At 47.0% G+C, this 20,946-nt stretch overlaps 1 protein-coding gene across 1 annotated transcript; it reads right to left on the minus strand.

Moving 5' to 3' along the window:
- Positions 1–3,158: 3,158 nt before the first annotated feature.
- LOC133340032 (unique cartilage matrix-associated protein-like) lies at positions 3,159–10,223 on the minus strand. The gene is made up of 5 exons (XM_061548121.1): positions 10,072–10,223; positions 7,894–7,947; positions 6,445–6,552; positions 5,111–5,209; positions 3,159–4,591 (listed from the first exon to the last, which is right to left on the minus strand). Exons 1-5 carry the CDS (start codon positions 10,133–10,135, stop codon positions 4,512–4,514), a joined length of 405 nt encoding a protein of 134 aa, XP_061404105.1. The 5' UTR covers positions 10,136–10,223; the 3' UTR covers positions 3,159–4,511.
- Positions 10,224–20,946: the final 10,723 nt, after the last annotated feature.

Consider the following 20,946-nt stretch of genomic DNA (forward strand, 5'->3'; position numbering starts at 1 on the left):
TTCCTCCTACATTTATAAGCACTAACACGAATTATGGGAGTTGGCCAAACATGCTAATATAGGACCACAGAGCTTGGGACTGGCTCTGGCTGCCTGCTCGCTTGGCTGTGGTTTCCTTCGCACTTTTCATCATTCGCTCTCCGAGAGTGAATGAAAATGTATGCATTACAAATTCTCAATAGTATATTGTTACATTATTATACGTGTATTCGATATTAACATTTAATATGCAACGGATCAATATTAAAGGTCCGATGACTATGTTGCCCTATCATAAATCAATACAATGTAAAATAACGGCAATATTTGCATTATTGTCCAAAAACGTAATTTCAAATATATTTTAAATAACAACTGGTCTCTCTATTCCCGGAATGAGAGCTATGTCCGTATTTTTTTATGCTAAATCAAAGTCGTTCACCGTGGGTGTTGGACTCCGTCTCGTCTCCACTCCTGTTTGTGATTTTCATGGACAATATGAAGCCGCAGCTGAGGTATGGAGAGTATCCAGTACGGCGGCATGGAGGTGACATTGCTGCCTTTTGCAGATGACGTTGTCCTCTTTGCCTCGTCAGTCTGTGACCTCCAGCGGGCACTTGAGCGGTTCGATGCCGAGTGTGAAGCCGCTGGGATGAGGATCAGCACCTCCAAGTGTGAGGTCATAGTTCACTTCCGGGAGACGGTGGAGTGTGCTCTCCAGGTGAGGGGGGAATAGCTGCCCTTCGTGGAGGAGTTTAAGTACATCTGGGTCTCTTTCGCGAGTGACGGTCAGTGGGAGTGGGAGATCTTCCGGCTGATCTGTGTGGGGTCCAGTGTTGCGGGCACTGTACCGTTCCGTGGTAGGGAAGTGGGAGCTGAGTTCTCCAACAAAGCTCGCGGTTTACAGGTCGATCTACATTCCCACCCTCACCTATGATGGTAATGAGCTTTGGGTAATGACCGCATGGATGAGATCGCGGATACATGGAGCCATAATGAGGTTTCTCCGCAGGGTTGCCGGGCCTCACTCTCCGTGATCGGTAATCCGGGAGAGCCTCAGAGTCGAGCCGCTGCTCCTCCTACGGATCGAGAGGAGCCATTCGAGGTGGTTGGGGCACGTGGTAAGGATGCCCCCCGGTCGACTCCCCCTGTAACTCTACCGAGCAGCACGTCCCACTGGGCAAAGACCCCGGGGCCAGCCCAGGACACGCTGCTGGTGGGACGATGTCGCTCAGGTGGCCTGGGGACGCCTGGGAATTCCCCAGGAAGAGCTAGAGTCCGTGTATTGTACTGTATAGTGTAGTAGTGTATAGTGTATAGTAGTGTAGTAGTGTATAGTAGTGTGTAGTGTAGTAGTGTATCATGTAGTCGTGTATCTATATATATAAAATCGCAAATCTGTCTTGTCTGTGTGTTGCCGGACCATACGCAGTTTCATTGGACGGCGGTTGCCCCTGGCAACGGGTAGCGACGCATTCGCTGCGGGGTGGACGCCATTTTTAATTCCCCTTAAAAATATGCGCACGCATTAACACGCGACTCTGGGGTAAATTCATCAAAGTTTCACGTCCTCTTCACTCCCCCCCCCACCCCAATGTGTGCAATTACTATTATAGGGTCGGTAGATAATAAAATTATAGCGATTAGACAGTATTATTGTAGCACGGGGGGGGGGGGGGGCGGTTAACGGCCCCAGTACCCAGCCTCAGCCGGGTGGGCAATTTAGGCGATGCCGGAGGTTCTGCACGGTACTAGGCCTCGACACCCCACCACACTATAGGCCGTACATATTACTGCACAGCGGCCGAGGAGATCCTGGCTGGGGGGGGGCAAGGGGTAGCAGCCCATCTGTGTATATATGTAAGGTTTTTAAGAAATATATTTTTCACCCGGGCAAAGCCGGGTACTTCCGCTAGTAGTAGTGTATAGTGCAGTAGTGTATCGTGTAGTAGTGTATCGTGTAGCCGTATATAGTAGTGTATAGTGTAGTAGTGTATCGTGTAGTCGTGTATAGTAGTGTATAGTGTAGTAGTGTATCATGTAGTTGTGTAGTTGTGTATAGTAGTGTGTAGTGTAGTAGTGTATAGTGTAGTGTATAGTGTAGTAGTGTAAAGTAGTGTACAGTGTAGTAGTGTATCGTGTAGACGTGTAAAGTAGTGTATAGTGTAGTAGTGTATAGTATAGTAATGTATAGTGCAGTATTGTATAGTGTAGTATATAGTGTAGTGTATAGTGTAGTAGTGTATAGTGTAGTAGTGTAGTGTATAGTGGAGTGTATAGTGTAGTATATAGTATAGTAGTGTAAAGGGGGAGCCGACACCAGATTGCAGGGGTCTCGTCCTTTATTCCTTTTCTTCCATCCACACCTGTCCCCAGCCGTCCCAATCTCGTTCCCGCCAAAGGCCCCCTCTTCCCGCCCGTTCTCTCCTTATATCTCCTCGATCACCCCTCCCACTAACCCACCTATTGGTGGGAATCCTTCCCCTGACACCCCTACAGTAGTGTATCGTGTAGTAGTGTATAGTGTAATAGTGTATAGTGCAGTATTGTATAGTGTAGATGCGTATAGTGTATAGTGTAGTAGTGTATAGTGTAGTGTAGTAGTGTGGTAGTGTATCGTGTAGTCGTGTATTGTAGTGTATATTGTAGTAGTGTATAGTGTATCGTTGTGTAGTGCTGGAGTCTGTCGCCAGGGCAAGGGAGGTGTGGACCACCACTACTCAACACGCTGCCGCCGCGACCCTCGCCAGGACAAGCGGACTGAGAAACTAACGAACAATCCTCTAAAATCTTGATTTGAACAAACCTCTATTAATACAAAGGCCAACCCTGGGAATAGCTGCCAAACACAGTTTTTGCGATGACGCTCTGCTGTGTTTTCAGGTTACATTGCACGTCGTTTGGCATGATGTGCTGGAAGCATTTGGGAATTATTCCAAAAAATAATTCAAATAATTTTTAGTTTGTTTTGATCTGAAAGTATGATGGCACCAAAAGTGGTGCGACGTGACACTAAAACACGCCAAAGCATTGCACGATATATAAATGGTCTATGAAACCATAATAATCTGAACAAATTTGTCCTTAAAAATTCAAAAATATGAACATTTTAAATGCAAAAGGGCATCCCTCGAGTTTGCACTTTTATCTGACAAAACACTAGTCACCAAATCAATGAGTTTAAAGAATCAAAACAACTATGATTTTATTGCATATGAGTTTATAACACTGCATAAATGAGCAAGTTTCATATATATCGTATTGCATATGATAGTACAACGTACACAAAAGCTGTTTACTTAATATAATATATAAAATGCATCAACATTTCAGATGTGTTTTAAACCATGACACGATGCTCCATGCAGTCATGAATTCAATGTCCCCATAACTTCTATTTAATATATAAAGGTGCAGCCCTGCAATTACTTGATCATGCCAATGCTGGCTTTATATTACATATAGTTCTCCACAAATATGATGAATATACTCTATACATGCAATCGATTTCGTTTGATTACCCACTGGGGGAATTATTTGAGAAAAGTGAATCCAGCGGTCACGCTGATTAATACTGCGGGTGTCACGCTGCGTGTGCCTGACAGTGGACGTTAAAGATCCCGTGACGTCATTCGAAAGAGTTGGCCGTTGCGTGCCAGTGTCACGGTCCAAATTTGAATAATTATCCGCAAATTGCAGTACTCAATTGGGATGACGAGTGGCATCACCCCCCCCTCCCTACTGCCAAAACCTGGCAGGGCCCTCCTGAAAGCAATAGTCGTGAGACCTCGGTGTGACTTTCCTGGGTAAGCAAGCGTAACAGGTGAATGGTAACATCATCCTGCTTTGAGCAAGGGTAACATCTTAATGCCAGCTGGTTTCGTGGTAAGCCTATAGTTAGCCAAAATAACCTTTTTACGCATGTCCTCTAAGGCCTCTCTACGACCTTCATGATCGCCGGTTCCATTGTTGACACAGGATACGGAGCACGTTTGGGCTAACTTCGTATTGACTGTTAAGAATTGTAAGTGGTCTTGGAGAGGGCAAATCGCGACACGGGTAGATAATGGTGGTCAAGACCAACGATGGGGTGGCAGCCAGACGAGGGAATGCATCCGAGAGGACTTCCACCACCGAGGTGGAGCAGTGGAGTTGGCTTGTGTTCGAATGTTGTCATCCTGGCTTGTGTTCGAATGCTAAACGGATTGCCGCATCACAGCACTGATCAAAGAAATGGCAACAGCTTGGGCAAGCTTTCATCCGGGAGTGGATAGACCATGGCTGATGATCAGAATCATTACCAGAAGTTTAGTATCTGCGTAAATAACCCTTTGAGCTTTACAGCTCTTTTTTTAACGGTGACTCGGCCAGCAGACAGACACGGCAGCGAGAGTTAATGATGGCGATGACGATGGGCTTGACATTCTAACATGCCACATCTCTCCTGGCCACCACTACCCGTCTTCGTTGGAGGTGGTACCAGATGGGGTCCCGCTTGCTGCACTGCCTCCGAGTAGGGCAACGTCTTGGTGTTACTGGTAGGGCGGGTAGACCCCGTCGTAGTGCCACTCACGCCACTGCTCGCGAGACTCACGGTGGCGTTCGTAGGACTCTGCGAGGGAACACGAAGATAAAGATCAGCCACATAGCCGTGCAAGGCGGTTGGTGCAAGGGCTTTTAGCAAGCACACGTGGCGGTGATTTGTAGCCAGCACCTCAGCTGGCCGCCTTTGTCTCCCCAGTGCTGATGTTTACACGCAGCACCAGGTAGGTACACTTTGAAGCCAGAGTCGACCTCGGGAAGGCCCAGGACCAGTTCAGATAATCATCGCTGTTGTTGGCCATGACACACGAATCAAACTCAGCTTAGTCGTCTGAAGTGTTCTGTACTGCTTGAGCCTGGAGAGCACTTGGTGTGGGCGGTCTCCGCGTACCAGCACGGCTGTCAGAGGCCTCGCGGGGCGAAGCAGTGGGCAGCAAAATCCATTATTGTACCGTACCGCTATGCCCCTACATGCTGTGCTCCCCGGCCTTCACCAAAGCCGCACCGACCCGCTTGGGTCACCCGCCAAGGGCGTGGGGGTAGGCGCCTCATGCAGCAGTGGATTGACAACGTGCCGCGTCGCTCCTACCTGTCTTCTCCTCCTCGACCCAGTTCTCCCAGCGAGTGAGCTGCTCCTCGCGGTGCTCGCTGCGCCTGCGGTCCGCGGCGAGCGTCACGCGCGACTCCACTGCGGTGGTCGGTGCAGCGGTGGCGAGGGCGGGGAACACAGCCGTGAGGGCATAGCAGTACGGTACAACAGTGGTCATTTTTCATTTATTTTTGGCCCAATTTCGGTATTTATTTCGTTATTTTTTTTGTCCGTTCGACATTAAATGTACCGGATTGAATTTTGATAATTTTCATTGCTGAGGTAATGAAATGTAATCATTCTAATACAGTACATTTAAATAGTATTCCATAACTTTTTTTGTATTCTTACAAAAAGTTCCATCAGTAAAATAATCATTTTAACAAAGACTTTATTTTTATCATTTAAGCAAAGCCGGCATTTTTGGCAGTAAAATCACGGAGCTGACATCACATTTTCGGATTATCTGAAATTTTGTACCTAGGGCCTAGATTTGAGGATTTTTCGGATTGATCCAGAAATTGGGAACACATCTTTCGTAGATACTTAGAAGATTGATTGAGAGATAATTTATAGAGTGATAAATACATTTTATTTAGATATAGATAATTGATAGATAACTGGTAGAAATATAGAGACATACAGATCGAGGAATAGATCATAATTAGTGATAGAAAGATGACCTTTATAACAGTTAACAATACTTTGCAAATTACCAAATCATTCAAAATCTACCGAATCACATCAGATTTCCGAAGCTAATAAGATATGAGTTCAGATGGTTGACCACCATGCATAAAATAGGTCCTAACAGAGGCTGCTGAAGTGCTATAAGGTGGGTAGTGAGGCAACATCCATTGCTGTACTGGACTTCTATGTGCCACGCCTGTGCTCCCTGCCATTACCATCGTGGTAAAGTCCTCTATAGTCAAATATTCCCCATGACCCCCTACACGGAGTGGGGAGGCCCGAATGCAGCAGTGGGTTGATATTTGGGCTGTCTTCGCTTGTCAGGGAGCCAAAGGTGAGGGTTAGGGTTGCCACCTCTGAGGTACAATAAAAGATGGAACATATCAAAGAAAGAAGAGTATCTCACAACACTGGGCGAGCAGAGAACTACGTGTAAAAACACATCGTATCAAGCGATGTGTTGTCATTGTTATTCCGCAACCGACACAAACCAGGACGTTTAATTGCCCTGGGGAAGACTTACAGATTTCCGAGGACATCAAGCCTCAAGAAGAGACCAACGATCCTGGGGGGGGGGGGGGGGGGAGACCAGAGCTCGGGTCGTGCGAGGTGAGGGGAGAGGTGAGAGGGGGTCACGGACTCACTGAGCTGCTCGGCGCGTGACTGTGGTGAGCGTCTGGCCCTGCCGGCCTTGTGCAGGAACCCCGCGGCCTGGTCCCCTCGCACGAACACTCCGCGTGCAGACGGGGCGGCTGAGGTCAGGGTATTGGGGCGGAGGAGGTTGGGGTGGTGGTCCCCGCAGGAGAGAGGGGGGAGAGCAAGGTAGCGAGGGGGGGGGGGTTTGGCGTTGACTTTCACCGATCTCTGCAATGAATGCTTTGGACAAATATTGAAGTAGGCGTGGAAGTCTGAATTCTAGTTTGGAGGAAGCGATGCAGTCTTGTGTCGGACGTGCGTTGAAATTGCGAGCGAACGGTGGCGTAGCGCCCTTGGCATGTGGCCCTGTCTTGCAGTGTGCATGCCATTGGAGCCCACGTCCTGGAATGTCTCCACCCTTACGCATGTGCCGCTGCGCCCTGGAATGTGACCTCTTGCCCTAAGTGAGGCCCTCCTGTTCTGACCGAGGTTTCTGCCCAAAAACGGTTCGCTAAAATCCAAATCCATGGCAATCGCTGGGACCCGTCGAATATCTGCTCTCTGCAGACTTCACGTGAAACAATTACGCACAATGTTACACCGACTGAAAATGCCCGACATGGCTTTTTAAGAACGGTGATACGAAGAATCAATGCAGCGTTACACACATAATGTGTACGGTCGATTAATCTTTGAAATGGATATTGAAACAAAATTGTTCAGTAACGCTGTGTTTAAGGTTGGGCCATCAAATCGCATCCTTAAATAAAAACAATTTTGCATTTTATGTTGGTGGCATGCTTATGTGAGGCTATCATGAATGCGCTTTGTTTCACAGACGTTCTATGCCGTAGCTTTGGAGTGGGGGGGGGGTGCTTGCTGTGTGTCCTTCCAATTGAGTACTGCAATTTGGCAAACGTTGACTGTGACGCCGGCACACGCAGTGTTAATACACGCGCAACATTAACCAGGGCAGCCATGTGTCTCGAACCGCAAAACCTCTGTAAGAAGCAACAAACGCGCTCGGTCAATGAGGTCACGTGTTCAGGCCACAGTGGCTTGGACAAAAGTTTTAATTTCAAATGTTACCACCTACCGCTTCCCTTCCCCGTGTCACCCCCATGACTATGTAGTACAGCCGGGCACAATTCCCACTGCACTCGGCAAGCGCTGAGATTTGTTGTTTTCGGCTCCAAAATTGAATTTGGTTAATTCCCACCACCTTTAGTGGCGTCAGCGTGGTTGGCATCGGGGCCGCGTGCTGTTGCAAGGAATGAAATGGGGGCGACCCTCTGTCCAACTCCCCCCCACCGCCTCCTCCACAACGCCTGCAGCCCGGCGCCTGGGGCCCCTTCCGTGGCCCCGTGGGGCTCCGGCGCAGTTGCACCGCCGGCGTCCTCGACGGCTACCGCCACTCACTGCCTCCCCGTGTGCTTATCGCCGCGCGCGTCTCCTACCGGCGTCGGCTTGACGTCCGGGCGACACAGAGGCGCTCTTCACCTCGCAGGGACCTGGGGCGTGCGTGGGGGGTGGCGTAGGGCGGACAAAACGGAGCATTGAGACCGTTGCTGGTTAGCGGGGAAGAAAATATTGCCGGTATGTTGACATAACACGCTTCAATGAAGGGGAGGGGGGGGATTATTGCGTGGCTGTGAAACAGTTGCATTTACTCTTCGCGGATTCGCGACAGGGGTTCTGGAACTTGATACGCGGTATGTGGATGATGTCATGCTTAGGTGTGTTTTCACAATTTCTATGTCGACTGCTAAATTCTAATTTGTTATCATCAGCAGCAGCAGCAGGAACATTGTCATCACCAGAGGAATACGCAATATCATCATCGCCGTCGTCATCAGTAACGACTGCCATCATCGGCATCTTCATCAGCAGCAACAGATTATTTACCAGCACACTAAGGTCTGCTGCTCACAAGCGACAGAAAGCGACATTTGGAGTAATACCGCCGTATGTTAGCAGCACGCCTTTGCGTGTTGTTAAATGTACAACTGGCCAGTAGTGGATAAACAATATATATTGATTGTACAATATGTATCCTCCTGCTGGACGAAGGATGATGATGATGATGACATTGATGACGATGGTGTAAGGTACTCGTTGGCTTAGATCGCGTAAATATATAAATGTGTCGTTAAACCCACCACCACCCGACACAGCCAACTAGTAAGGTTTGTCACGTGAACAGAACGTGCCAATTCGTCACTAGTACAGCACACCGGTGTGCTGGAGAGCCAAGCCAGAACATTTACAATCTGAGTACGACGTTTTTCCAGTAATACTTCATGACTGGCGAAACGTCGTGGATGATATTGGTCGCGAAAGCCTACGTGTTAAACGATATCAATTAACCTTGTTGAGAGGTGTTTGGGAGTGAAAATAAGTATCGGTGTCGGAGGGAGAGAACCGGCTTAATTGAAAAGCGTCGTAACCACAAAACCGATTCAGAGTGCAGAACTTAAACGACGCGGAGATGAAGCAAATGAAAGCGGAAAGAGAGACCAAAAACACCAGTCCCAGTGTAGATGGGAACATTGCAACGTCAAGGCAAATGAAAATAAAAAATAAAATTCGTATGTGTACATATAGAAGGTCTAAAGCGAAGATGGTAGACGTCAGTGGTTCTCGACCTGGGATGCACGCATCCCCTGGCGGCTGCGAGATGCCCTTTCTGGGGATGCGAGACGTAGGGAGATTTTTTTTCGAAGGTAAATAATCGAAAACGCTAATTTAGGACGGGCAAATGTTGACTTAAAACTTGCGTCACTGCAGGAATTCATAATCTTGGTTGTTTCGGTAAAGTCACGTAGATAGAAAATAAAAAATAATAATACTTTGAAAATAATAAAAGCAAAAAACCCACAACGTTTCGATCGCAACACAAGAAGACCGCTTGTGTTGCGATCAAAACGTCGTGGGTTTTTTGCTTAAATTATTTTCTATTTATTTTTATTTTAAATTTGTAATTTATTAATTTTTATTTTAACTTTGATCTACGTGACTTTACCGAAAAAAACTAAAATATTTAGGACGGGCACATAAGTACAACTGCTGTGTTTCAGCAAACCCTATGTATTTATTTACATTATAAAAAATTGTTTACGATTGAGAACCAAAGGGGTGGAAGCCTCCAGCAAAGGTTAAGAACCACTGGTCGACGTGGATCGTAACAGTCGTCGATATTTCTCCGCTTGCTCGTAATTAAATAACAAATGTAAGGATCGTGCTGGCAGCGGTGTGCAGGCACAGCTAAAATAAAACCGCTCACAAACGTGCACCAATGATGCCGCTTCGCTAGAAAAAAATACAAAGACGTTTCAGGCAATGGCCCTTCTTCAAGACTGACTTATAGTTGGAGATCACAGTTTTATACCAGAGGGGGAGGGGGGCGCTGATCAATCTGGGGGACTTTAAGAAAGTCGGCAAGATACTTTGAATTGACAAATGGGCAGTTTCTCTATTGACGGTCATTGGCTATCAACTACGAGTCCGTCAATCTCTCTGCTGCCTCTCTCTGCTCTGAAGAAGGACCATTGCCCGAAACGTCAACCTGTTTCTATATGATCTCCAATGACACGTGCGTCGTGTTGTGTGTGTGTGTGTATGTTTCCCCTCTTTACCTGTGCCGAGGATCACCAGTCCAGCCGCGGTGAGGACAGCACAGAGCCACGCCGCGCGATCCATGCTGCTGCTGCTGCTCTCGAGTGCTGAACGGGGGCTCTTTGGCTGCCCCCCGCACCCCCATAGCGAGGGGCAGGGCTGGGGGTGGCCACAGGGGGGCAGGGCACGGGCAAGGGGAGGGTAGTGAGTGCGTCACAGGAGCTGTGGCGTTGCAGACGGAGGCTGTGTTCTTCATAGCCTCTATTCTCTCTTTTTTACGATCAGAGGAAACAAGAAGATGCTCGGTGTAGTCGGCACTTTGCTTCGTTCATCATTTCCTCTTTTTTTTCAAACTTTTGCATTATCTCTCTTCCGTCGGTCGTCGCTTTGCGGCTGACGATCGGACCGGGCTGTCACATTCCGCTCCTTCCTTTCTTCTGGTCATGGCAATAGCTTTCTCTGCAGGGCGTTCAATTGAGGTCGAAAGCGTCCATGCATTATTTAGCTCTGGCCGTCTGTCCATCTGTCTACCATAGGCGTATAGATGAATATTATTTTAAGAAAAGCGGTAAAAATTGGGTCAAAAGAGAAAAAAAAGCTTTTGCCCAAAACTTGGCGACAGAAAAACCCCGCAGTAAATGGATCGAGCCCTTTCGGCCAAAGCGAAGACGCCACGCGCCAATCCGGCACGCCGCCTGACGCGATGACGCGCCACGTGACCCCTTGTGACGTCTCGCGTCGTGCGAGGACGTCGTGTCGACGTCGTGACGTGGTGCATGTCGGCAATGTCGCCCCGCCGCCGTCCCTTCGCGACGCCGTCAACCCACGGCTCGCTTCTTGTTCCTCTTACACATCGCGGTGCCCAAGGCCTTTCGTTCTCTTTAGGCGCCCGAACGGAAGATGTCTTCATCTCTGTATTTTATGCACCAAAGGCTCCTTTCCTACTGGTCAAGATTTTCCCGTATGGTCTAGTGTCTTGGCACGGTTGGCTACGTGGAGTGCGAATGAAGTTCAGAGTAAACACACACAAACATTTATCGTATCACCTTTGTGAATGTTTATTCGGTGCAAAGAGATGCCACACGTTTTGCAGATGTATTTTTCAACTGGACGAGGATCACATTTGAATGATATACAGAGGCAGACAACGATAGGCTGGAGGAACGATATGAAAAGGCAACAATGTGCCTAACTGGCCACGTGGGTCAGCCGTTCGCGATTGGAAGGTTGCGGGTTCAAATCCTGGTTGGGAATTGACTCAGCCTATCATCCACCGAGGTTCTGTAAAATAAGTACCACTTTGCGGGGAAGTCAACAGTCTTCATATGTATAGACTCACCCCTACCATAGGCGTAGTGAATTTCCACCACCTGCTCAGGGTTGTAAACAGGAAATGAGCACTGCCTCAATGCAAACTTGAACAATACATTACTATTTTCTTAAATGGCTAAAGACAAACGTTTAAATTCGTGAGGATCAGAAATATGGACATTAACAATGCGGGGAAAAAACAAGAAAGTGTGCAAGGAAGCGTGGAGAGGCCATGGTTGGAAATTACACTCAGATAAATAAAGAGGAACACATGGCTTCGAGGGCATACGTAAAGTAGAGACACCATGTCATTCTCATTTGAAAAAAAGTTTTGCTGGCTGGCTTTTCCGTCCGGAGGGATGGACGGACAAACAGTCACGTGCAAAGGATGTGCGTGTTGCCAATTGACTTAAAAAAAAATGTAAGTGGGTCTTGGTTAGAACGCGTCGCTAGAAGGGACGATGACCAGTAATCGAGATTAATGACGGAGTGGCAGCCAAAGTTTACGTCCACCGCAGAGATGGAGCAATCAAATCAGCTCGTGTGCAGGTGCTGTATGGATTGTTGCATTGGAAGACCCTAAGCAATGGTGATGGCTTGGGGAGGCTTTCATTCAGCAGTGGATTGATCATGGCCAATGATGAGATGGGACAAGAATGGACAAAGGATGACACTTCAGTCGTTGGTCCTCACCCATACCGTCTGGTGGATTCACAGGATCCCACGTGGCTGTACTTGAGACCTCGGATGAACAGCAAATTGAACAGAAACGTGGTGGAGCTGTCACTTTCGAACATGTCAGCGTCTTAATTTTGGAGCTTTCGTGACTGCAGGATTGCTTGTGTTGCAATCGAAACGTCGTATGCTATTATTTAATTTATTATTTTATTTTTATACGTGACTTTACCGAAAAAAACAAAGAATGTCAGCGTCTGTTAAACAGCGTAGCCCAAAATTCAGGATAACGGGGCTATTTCATTTATTTTAACGTCGGAATTAAAACAAATTAATCGTGCATTCTTTAAGTTAATGTTTTATCTATCATTCTAAAATTTTTATATCTTATGCTTGTGGAGTCACTTGACATGTGTCGTTTACAAAACTCGCCCAAGAACCCTGAATGAGTAGAGACCAAACATAATTTATGAACGTTCAGAGATTCTACTTAGTAATCTTAGAAAAGGTCCTAAATAAAAATGTGAAAGAGAATGCATGCATGAATTCATGTCACTATATGTAAATTAGCTCATTAAAATAAAATAAAATATGGGGTTGAAACCTCAAGGTCTTTCCAGAGAGACAAATACATTGCAATTTTCAATGTTATGCCAAAACGCACCATCATAGCCAACTGGAAAGAGCACGCTCCCCCAACGCTGCAGGAATGGGCCAATACTCTTGTCGTGGGCCCTCGACGAGGGAGACGGTTCGCTCGAGGCAACACGTTTATCACAAACTCGGGGACATGACACAGAGGGGTAACGGCCCCTCACACGCGATAATATCCTAAGGAGGTAGCCCCACTCCGGACTGCCCTGACTCTGGTTACAGAGCTAACCCTACACTGGTTAGATCTGAACTCGACCCTCGCCAGGGGTCCGGGTTCTGCCCACTGGGCTCTTCGCTTCACGTCTTCAGGGTAGCTCTTCGGGTCTTCAGGTCTTCAAGTGGACGAGGACTGTCGGACCCGTTGAGGGGTCCGGCTTTTATTCCCGTTCCAGGGTGTCTCTCCGCCCCAGCCACGCCTCCCTTCTGGGACTCTCTAGGGGGCCCTGGGATATCCCCCAGCCCCCCTCTTGGGGTCTGGGGACCCTAGTGGCCCAACGGCCCGGCTCATCCTACCTAGCCTGTCTACCTGTTGACTCATGTCCGCTACTGCAGGTAAAGATGAATGGGAATATACACAATGCCTAACCATGCTACTACATATTGTCAAAAATTGCCGCTCCAGAGCATCTAAGTGCAAAACTAAGGGGCAGGGAGGAAGCTCACCACCTAACATAGAACCCCTTCGCTCCCTCTCCTCCAGTGGACATTGATTCTGAAGATCATTCATGAGGGCATTGAGGCACTCCCCCGCTCCCTCCATCCCTTTTTCTTTTTTCCCTACAGGGGTATCATAGCTTAGGAAGACACTAGGGGTAGTAGAGTTTATTGAAACAGTTTTTTTTAATCATGACATGTTTCCATTGCACTGCAATCCGTGCTGGTGTTAACTGCTTTCATATTCTCTGTGCTGTGTATCTGATATCGTTTTATTCATAAAATACTTTTCAAATAAATTAAATATCCCTGTGTCCTGTTTTTTTGGGCCACACTCTATTTTGTCAACGATTCTTAAGCAGGACCTGCCGAAAAAAATGTCTCTAACTTGATAAAGCTTTGCTAGATCAGCGGTGATATTTTGTGATACACATATTTTTACGTGAAAATATGAATAAATTATATTCTGGCCAGTCGAGTCGCACATAGCTTTGCTGTACAGTACCCTGTGTACGCATACGTATTATATTTCAGTGTCTTTCCAAGTGAACAGCTGCTTTAATGCTCAACATTCCTCGAACGAAGCTGCTGAAATCATCATCGTCATCCGTCATGATCACTCCACTGCTAGATGACAGCCTCCAAAACCTGTCGCCACCCCTCATGTTCCTGTGATGTAGCAATCCATCTGGCACCAAGCTGATTTCATTGATCCATCTCCACGGCGGACGTGCCCTTGGTGCGGTTTGGCTGTCACTCCGACGCTCGTCTTGAACAGTGGCCATCATCCCCATCCCTCATAATCTTTCAGAATCAGTCTCTTTTTATCCTGGAGAAATCCGATGAGCTATGAAGCTCTTTTTAACAGATGCCCCTTCCAACGACATTGTCTGTCCTGCCCAAGCCAACGTATATCTGCTCCAACAACAATTAAAAAAAACTTTACTGTGTTAACACAATTGTGTGTGAGTGGTGGTGCAGTGGTTAGCGCACTGTGCTGTGAGCCCACCCACCCGACTTTGATTCCCAACCACCGCTGTTGTCAGTAGCGAATGATGCCTGAACTGGTCCCGTGGGCCCTCGTCACCACCTCGTGCTGACCACAGTATTCACAGGGCCATGTGTCTTGACCGCACCTACGACTGGCACGGTTCGCTACGTACGGCGTGAAAGAAGTTCAACATACTGTACATATATTGAGTCGACGCGAAGACATTATCGATGAGTGACTTTGCAGTTCAGGTCGGTAGAAACCCAATCCAATAAAGGTTTTAAATTAATTTGGAGGATGTAAGTGTTGATGGGAGGGGTTTCAGTGTCGCAGTGGTTCGGGCACTTCGACTGTGAACCCGGCAACCTGAGCTCGACTCCCGACCGTGGTGAACATCAGTGGCAGGTGATGTCTGAACCGCTCCTAGGTCACCCCTCCCACTTCACCAACCCAGACTTGACCAGCGCGGTGAAGTATGGTCAAACAACCTCCATGGCTGATGTGTGGGGAGACCTCCATCCAACAGTGGGCTGACGGATGGCTATAAATTATTACCATTGTATTTTATGATCGAGACGATAGATTTCGATTTAAAGCTTTCGTGACTGCAGGGATTCATATTCTTGGCTCTTTCGGTAAAGTCACGTAGAAGGGAAATAATAAAATAAAAAAAATAAAACATTTAAAAATTCTCACGACGTTTCGGCCACAACGTGAGGACGGCTGCTTGCGTTGTGGCCGAAACGTCGAGAGAATTTGATTATGTTGTATTTTTATTATTTATTATTTCCCTTCTACGTGACTTTACCACCAAGAATATGAGATCTTAAAAAATAGAGCTTCGAACTGGAAAGTACGGTGAAAATATATTGGAAACAATTCTGCCATAATTTGCTTTTTAGTTTCCAGCTTTTCTAACATTTGACTACGTGTACAGTACATAGTTAAACGACGATGATGATGGCTTAACCAGACCGGTATGTTTGGCCGATGTCTTACGTTTTTGTGCGAATTTACCTGTGGAAGGAAGCCATTGCTCAGAGCCAAAACATCTATTCACGCCAATAATGCCGATTTAGTTTTTTTTACCAAGCAAAGCAAAGCTGAAGCTCACAAACACATTTTCACGAGGATCCTGCATTGAGGCTGTCACGTGGCTCTGTGGCCACGTGGGCTGACTGACGTCCACTCACATGGCACTGACATACATATTTACTGAATTATGTTACCAAAAAAGTTTTTTTTCACCAAATGTCCCATTTGCCCCCCAATATGTATTATAATTACGGCCTTGTTACTTACTAACAACTCTTATAATTTTTCATTGCTGGAGGGGTTGCTCCCCTCTACCTGAAAATTCTGGCTCCGCCATGGGCTATTCGAATGTGCGCTTCATGAGCCCCTTACCATCAAGCACATCAAGAACATCGACAGGACGACGCTCGCTCACATCTCCTTCGTGAATGGATAATCGAAGACACAAACCACAGTGCGACTGTGGCCATCCTACCCCACGCTTAGGGCCCATATTGTAAACCCACAGACACTTAAAGATACATAGACACGTACGTACATTAAAGACATAGGTGCCGTCCATATATGACGTCACGCACCGGGGGGGGGGGTCAGACATTTGTGACGATGTGTGACCAGTTGGGGGGGGGGGGGGGTTGAGAAATGTGACGTCACATCAAAATGCGCAACTTTAAATAAATATAGACAACACGTTCTACTTAATTAAATAGACTTTGTAATAAATGTATCTCCTACAACATCAGAGTGCAGCGCCACATTAAATACGCACTACAATGACAATAGTTTAAAGCGATTTGAAGCATGTTTTATTTTTTTTGGGAGGGGGGCAGAGCTTTGTGACGTCATATTTGAGGGGGGGGGCTGACTTTTTGTGACGTCGTGTGACGAGGGGGAGGGGGTCAAAAATCGTCCAAAATCGCGTGACGTCATTTATGGACGGCCCCATAAGCCACAGTGCAGCTGTGGCCATTGAACACCAAACTGTGAACTACATATTCGACCACGTGTAGTCTGCGCTCCTTCATTGGGGGAAGAGCGAGACGACACGAACTCTCTCCTGAGCCCTCTTCTCGTGGTGCCATTTCGCTGCGGGACACATTCATTGCCTTGCGCAGGACTCGACCGGCATCGTTTAACAGCAAATCCAGACACAAGAGGGCAGTAGAGACGCGTGTGTTGGTTCAGAGTGCAAATAGTATGAAGAGTGGTTTGAGGTTTCCTCTTCACAGTGCTAATTATACGACAATTTCCTCTCTCCCCTCGAGATTGAGTTGATACAAGGTACTACTACAGTACTCTGTTTAACATCTGTATTGCCTGTTATAATGAGTTGATACAAGTTACTAACTACTACTACAGTATTCTGTTTAACATCTTTATTGCCTGTTATAATGAGTTGACACAAGGTACTACTACTACATTATTCTGTATAACATCTGTATTACTCTTTGATTTTTCGGTAAAGTCACGTGGGTAGAAAAATTTTTATGAAACAAAAAATAATATATCACGACGTTTTGATCATGACACGAGCGGTCGTCCTCAGGCGGAAAAAATAATCCAGCAGTGTAACTGCTGAACCAGCGAGAGAGCTGTTACAACAAGAGGTTATATATGTGGCGATGGGCAAGCAAGGCGGGGTCTGAGCTGGAAAGGAATTCCATCCACGGACGCAAGCACGTCAGTTGTGTTAATGGGGGAGATTAGGGAGAGAGATTAAGGAGAGAGATGAGCATGAAGTGAGCTTCCGTCGCCGCAAAAGATCATCGTCCCCGCATATGCGCACAACAGCAGTGTTAATGGGAGATTAGCACCATGTTGATGGGAGAGGTTAGGTAGGGAGATTATGGGGATTAGTAAGTGTATGTCATGTCTGTGTGTAACACAAGCTGCGGCGCTGCCAACTGCGCTATTGATGGCCTTGTCGCTTTGCAGTCACATCGACGTCCAGAAGATTTCACCAAGTCTCGTAACGATTGCTGGAGGGTCCAGCATGGGGGATGTTTGCCCAATTCTACGAATGAATGTCTGGCTGCACGTGGGAGGGAATCAGCGTGCCTGGAGTCAAACACCATAGATATCGACGGGTTGCACCAAACGCGCGCACAGATAGATTCAAGAATACCGTATTTTCCCGAATATAACCCGCGGGGTATACCACTTTTTACAAACAAAACAAGAGCCTGAGGGGTATATGGAGGTGCTGGCTATCTGAAATTTGTTTTACATAAACGCTATTTTTGCGGGGTATATGCGTATGCGGGTTATATGCGGGGAAAACACGGTACATTACTGCCCTGCCATCTCATCGCAGCACAATCCTGCAACGCGTAGATGGCAATGTGATGGACAGATGCTTTACGATGACATTCTATGACTCCGAGATATATGAAGTATTTGGACAGGTTCAATTACTCATCATATATTTCTCTGGGGGGGTCTATGAATTCCGCACAGTGTGCCACTTTGCAGTCATTCAACAGTTGTTGTCCTGTGGCGAGACTGGCACCCACCATGGGAAATGTGGAATGTACACCACAGGTGAGTGATGACCGTTTTCAGGTGCAGGAGAAGACACGCGTTTACTCTGTCTACAGAGTACACCTTGTGCACGTGCAGCCCTGGTGTCAATCCACTGCTGGTTGAGGACATCCGCGTGTTGAGGCGAAGTTTGGTCGAATAACCCCCGACGACCTGAACGGTGTGGGGAGACGCCCATCCAGCAGTGGAATGGCATGCTGCACTCATTGTCCGGAGCCAAAGATGGTAATTCCACATTACTATGGCCCTTGGCTATCATTCTGGAAAGATTAGCCCTCATGCCATTTAAACGGAATAAAGATGTTGATTTGAAGCTTTCGTGACTACAGGAATCCATATTCTTTGGTTTTTTCGGTAAAGTCACATGGGTAGAAAAAGTCAATAATAATAATATAAAATAATATATCACGACGTTTCAATCGCAATTCTGGCGAATTCTGGCGAATTGCCCGATGATGCTGGATGCAATTGCCAGCGAAACGTCGTACTCAACAATTGTAAATGTTGTGGTTTCACGCTTCAACACACCGGTGGGCTAAAGTAGTGAACTATTTGTCTTTTGTCAACGTGACACTTTTTTGCTGATTGGCCGTGTCGGGTGGTGGAAGGTTACGACACATTTATAAATAACGCGATCTAACCCAAAAACGTTTATTATGAATAGTATTGGTCGCGAAAGCCTACGTGTTAAATAACTGAGTAACTCTTGAATGGGTTTTGCATAATGCTTGTGTTTGTCACAAGCACGGTATTGTGGTTAAATGTTGCGTGTGGGTTTGAACATCTAAACCCTACGTATAAACAAGCCCTTGAGTCCCAATGTTCAGAAATGCACTGGAACGTTGCTTTTTTTTATCTCGAGCCGATGGAAGCAACTCCACATTCCTGTGGCAATGTCCAGTCCAACTACCACACGATGGTCACAACCGTATCGACTTACCACCGAGTGATGCATTCTTACTAGATGGTACATATTTTAAAGAGCATGAAGGTATGATGGTCAGGCTATAAGTTGACCCTGTTTGGGATTGAACTCTCCACCTCACTCTTGGGAGTCCTCTTTCTTGGACTACCTGAACATCCTGTTGCTCTCGTTCAGTCTATGAGCACAGCAGGAATCGTAGATCTCAGCGTTGAGGAGTGAAAGCCGTGTTCCGTGCCCGCCTTAATAGGTGCTCGCTAACAGCGCTGATCCCGCGTACGATCAGCCCTTTGTCAAACCACTGCCGGATGGAAGACCTTCATTGCCACGCCGCGTTGGCGCTATTTGACCATACTTCACCACGCTGGCCAGTGCGGAAGAAAAGACGTGGACGCGCAGAAGTACGGTTTTTCAGTTTTCAGTTTCATTTATTTGGTATAGCCCTGTGAGCCATTCGGCTCTTGAATCAGGTGCAACCGCAACAAACAAAAAAACATGAACAAAAAAAACATCTTAAAGTGACTATGCGCAAACAGAAAATCCAGGAAAAACTGCAAAGTCTTCCAGAAAAAAGCACCGTACACCAACGGTACAACACAGCGATAGAAGCAGTACTGACCCAAAATAGTCTGATGATATTGTACGGTATTGATCACGCACATCGCATTGTTCAATCCACTGTTGGATGAGGGCCTCCCCCACTTCGCGTCGGCCATGGGAGTTTGTGCGACCATACTTCACCCTGCTGGTCAGTGCAGGCGGGTGGACAGTTGAAGGGGCAGGAGCGGTTCGCTTCTCACTCGCCACTGACGGTAGCCGCGGTCGGGAATCGAACTCGGGTTGGCCGGGTTCCTCCAGCAAGTGCGTTCACCTCTGCACCACCACTCCCCCCGCACTAACAGCATCACAGTATTCTACGAAGCATCACGGAATGTCTTTTTTTTCCCAGGCACTGCACTGAAGTTTATAAAAGTCAAAGTTAGGTGGCTTCTTATCATACGGTCAACCCTTTATCAGTGCCTACCTTGTTACACACAAATTCAAACCTTATTGGTCACCCGGTGCCCTTATATATCTCAACGTTCATCCTTCAAGTCCCATCACCACGAGGGAGGAACACAAATAGATATCAAAAGTTGTTGCCTGCATTGAAACGACTTACACGCCGCATGGACCTGAAAACTCAGTCTCCCTGTACAAGAATGCTTGTAAACCGCATTATTGGTTGACAGGCATGCGGTAGCTGTGTGTGTGACCAGATCTGTGCAACTTTATTGAACTCATTCTAGGTGATGCCGCTCCTGCGTGCACAAATAACAACAAAACATGTTAGTCGAAGCAATTGCCTTCGAGTATGCGACAGGCGACGTTGCGGGCAATGGCCCTTCTTAATAGCACACGATATACTTTTCCTTTATAAGGCCGTAAAGTGATTGATGAATGCACGTGTCGCATACCTGCAAAGCCAGCCGTTTGAATACGGGCAAAAACAAAAACTTGTTTGTCTATTTGTTTGTGTATCTCCCTTGTGAAGGGACTTTGTGGGATGAACTTGAGATTTATAAGGGACACGTGGTGACCAATGCGGTCTGAATTGGTCTGTGATAAGGTAGGGGACTCATTAGGTGGTTGACAGGTGTTTTTGTGGTATAATTGTGATTGTTATATGGAGTTTCGTCTTTCAGATGAGCTATAAAGCTCCCCCCTCCCCCACAGATGTGGGGGGAGGGGGGGTCGAGCAGTAAAGGAATTGTAAGAACGTACTTCCTCTTGCCCAACCCCATTGGGGGTTTGGCGTTTTTTTTGTTGCTTTTCCCGCCAAGATGAAGATGCCGGTGCCCCGGGGGGCAACTCCCAACGCCACTTGCACGACAGCGCCACAGGCACCGCCCCAACACGAGCAGATTTGGACAAGGGCGGTCCCGGAACTTATGGCGTCTAAATCTGTCGAGGGGCTTTTATTTTATTTTTAAACCACCGAAGGGTTGACGACATATTGCGTCTTTGTTGCGACTTTGCATTGCGCTCAACAAGATCTCACCTGCGACTAGTTGTAGTCGTTGTCACAACGTTTGTTATTAAAAGTGGGACCTTTTTACCAGTATCAAATTA

Source organism: Lethenteron reissneri, unplaced genomic scaffold, assembly GCF_015708825.2.
Source record: "Lethenteron reissneri isolate LAM-NWPU_2019-01 unplaced genomic scaffold, ASM1570882v1 scaffold_647, whole genome shotgun sequence".
In the NCBI taxonomy this organism is placed as follows: Eukaryota; Metazoa; Chordata; class Hyperoartia; order Petromyzontiformes; family Petromyzontidae; genus Lethenteron; species Lethenteron reissneri.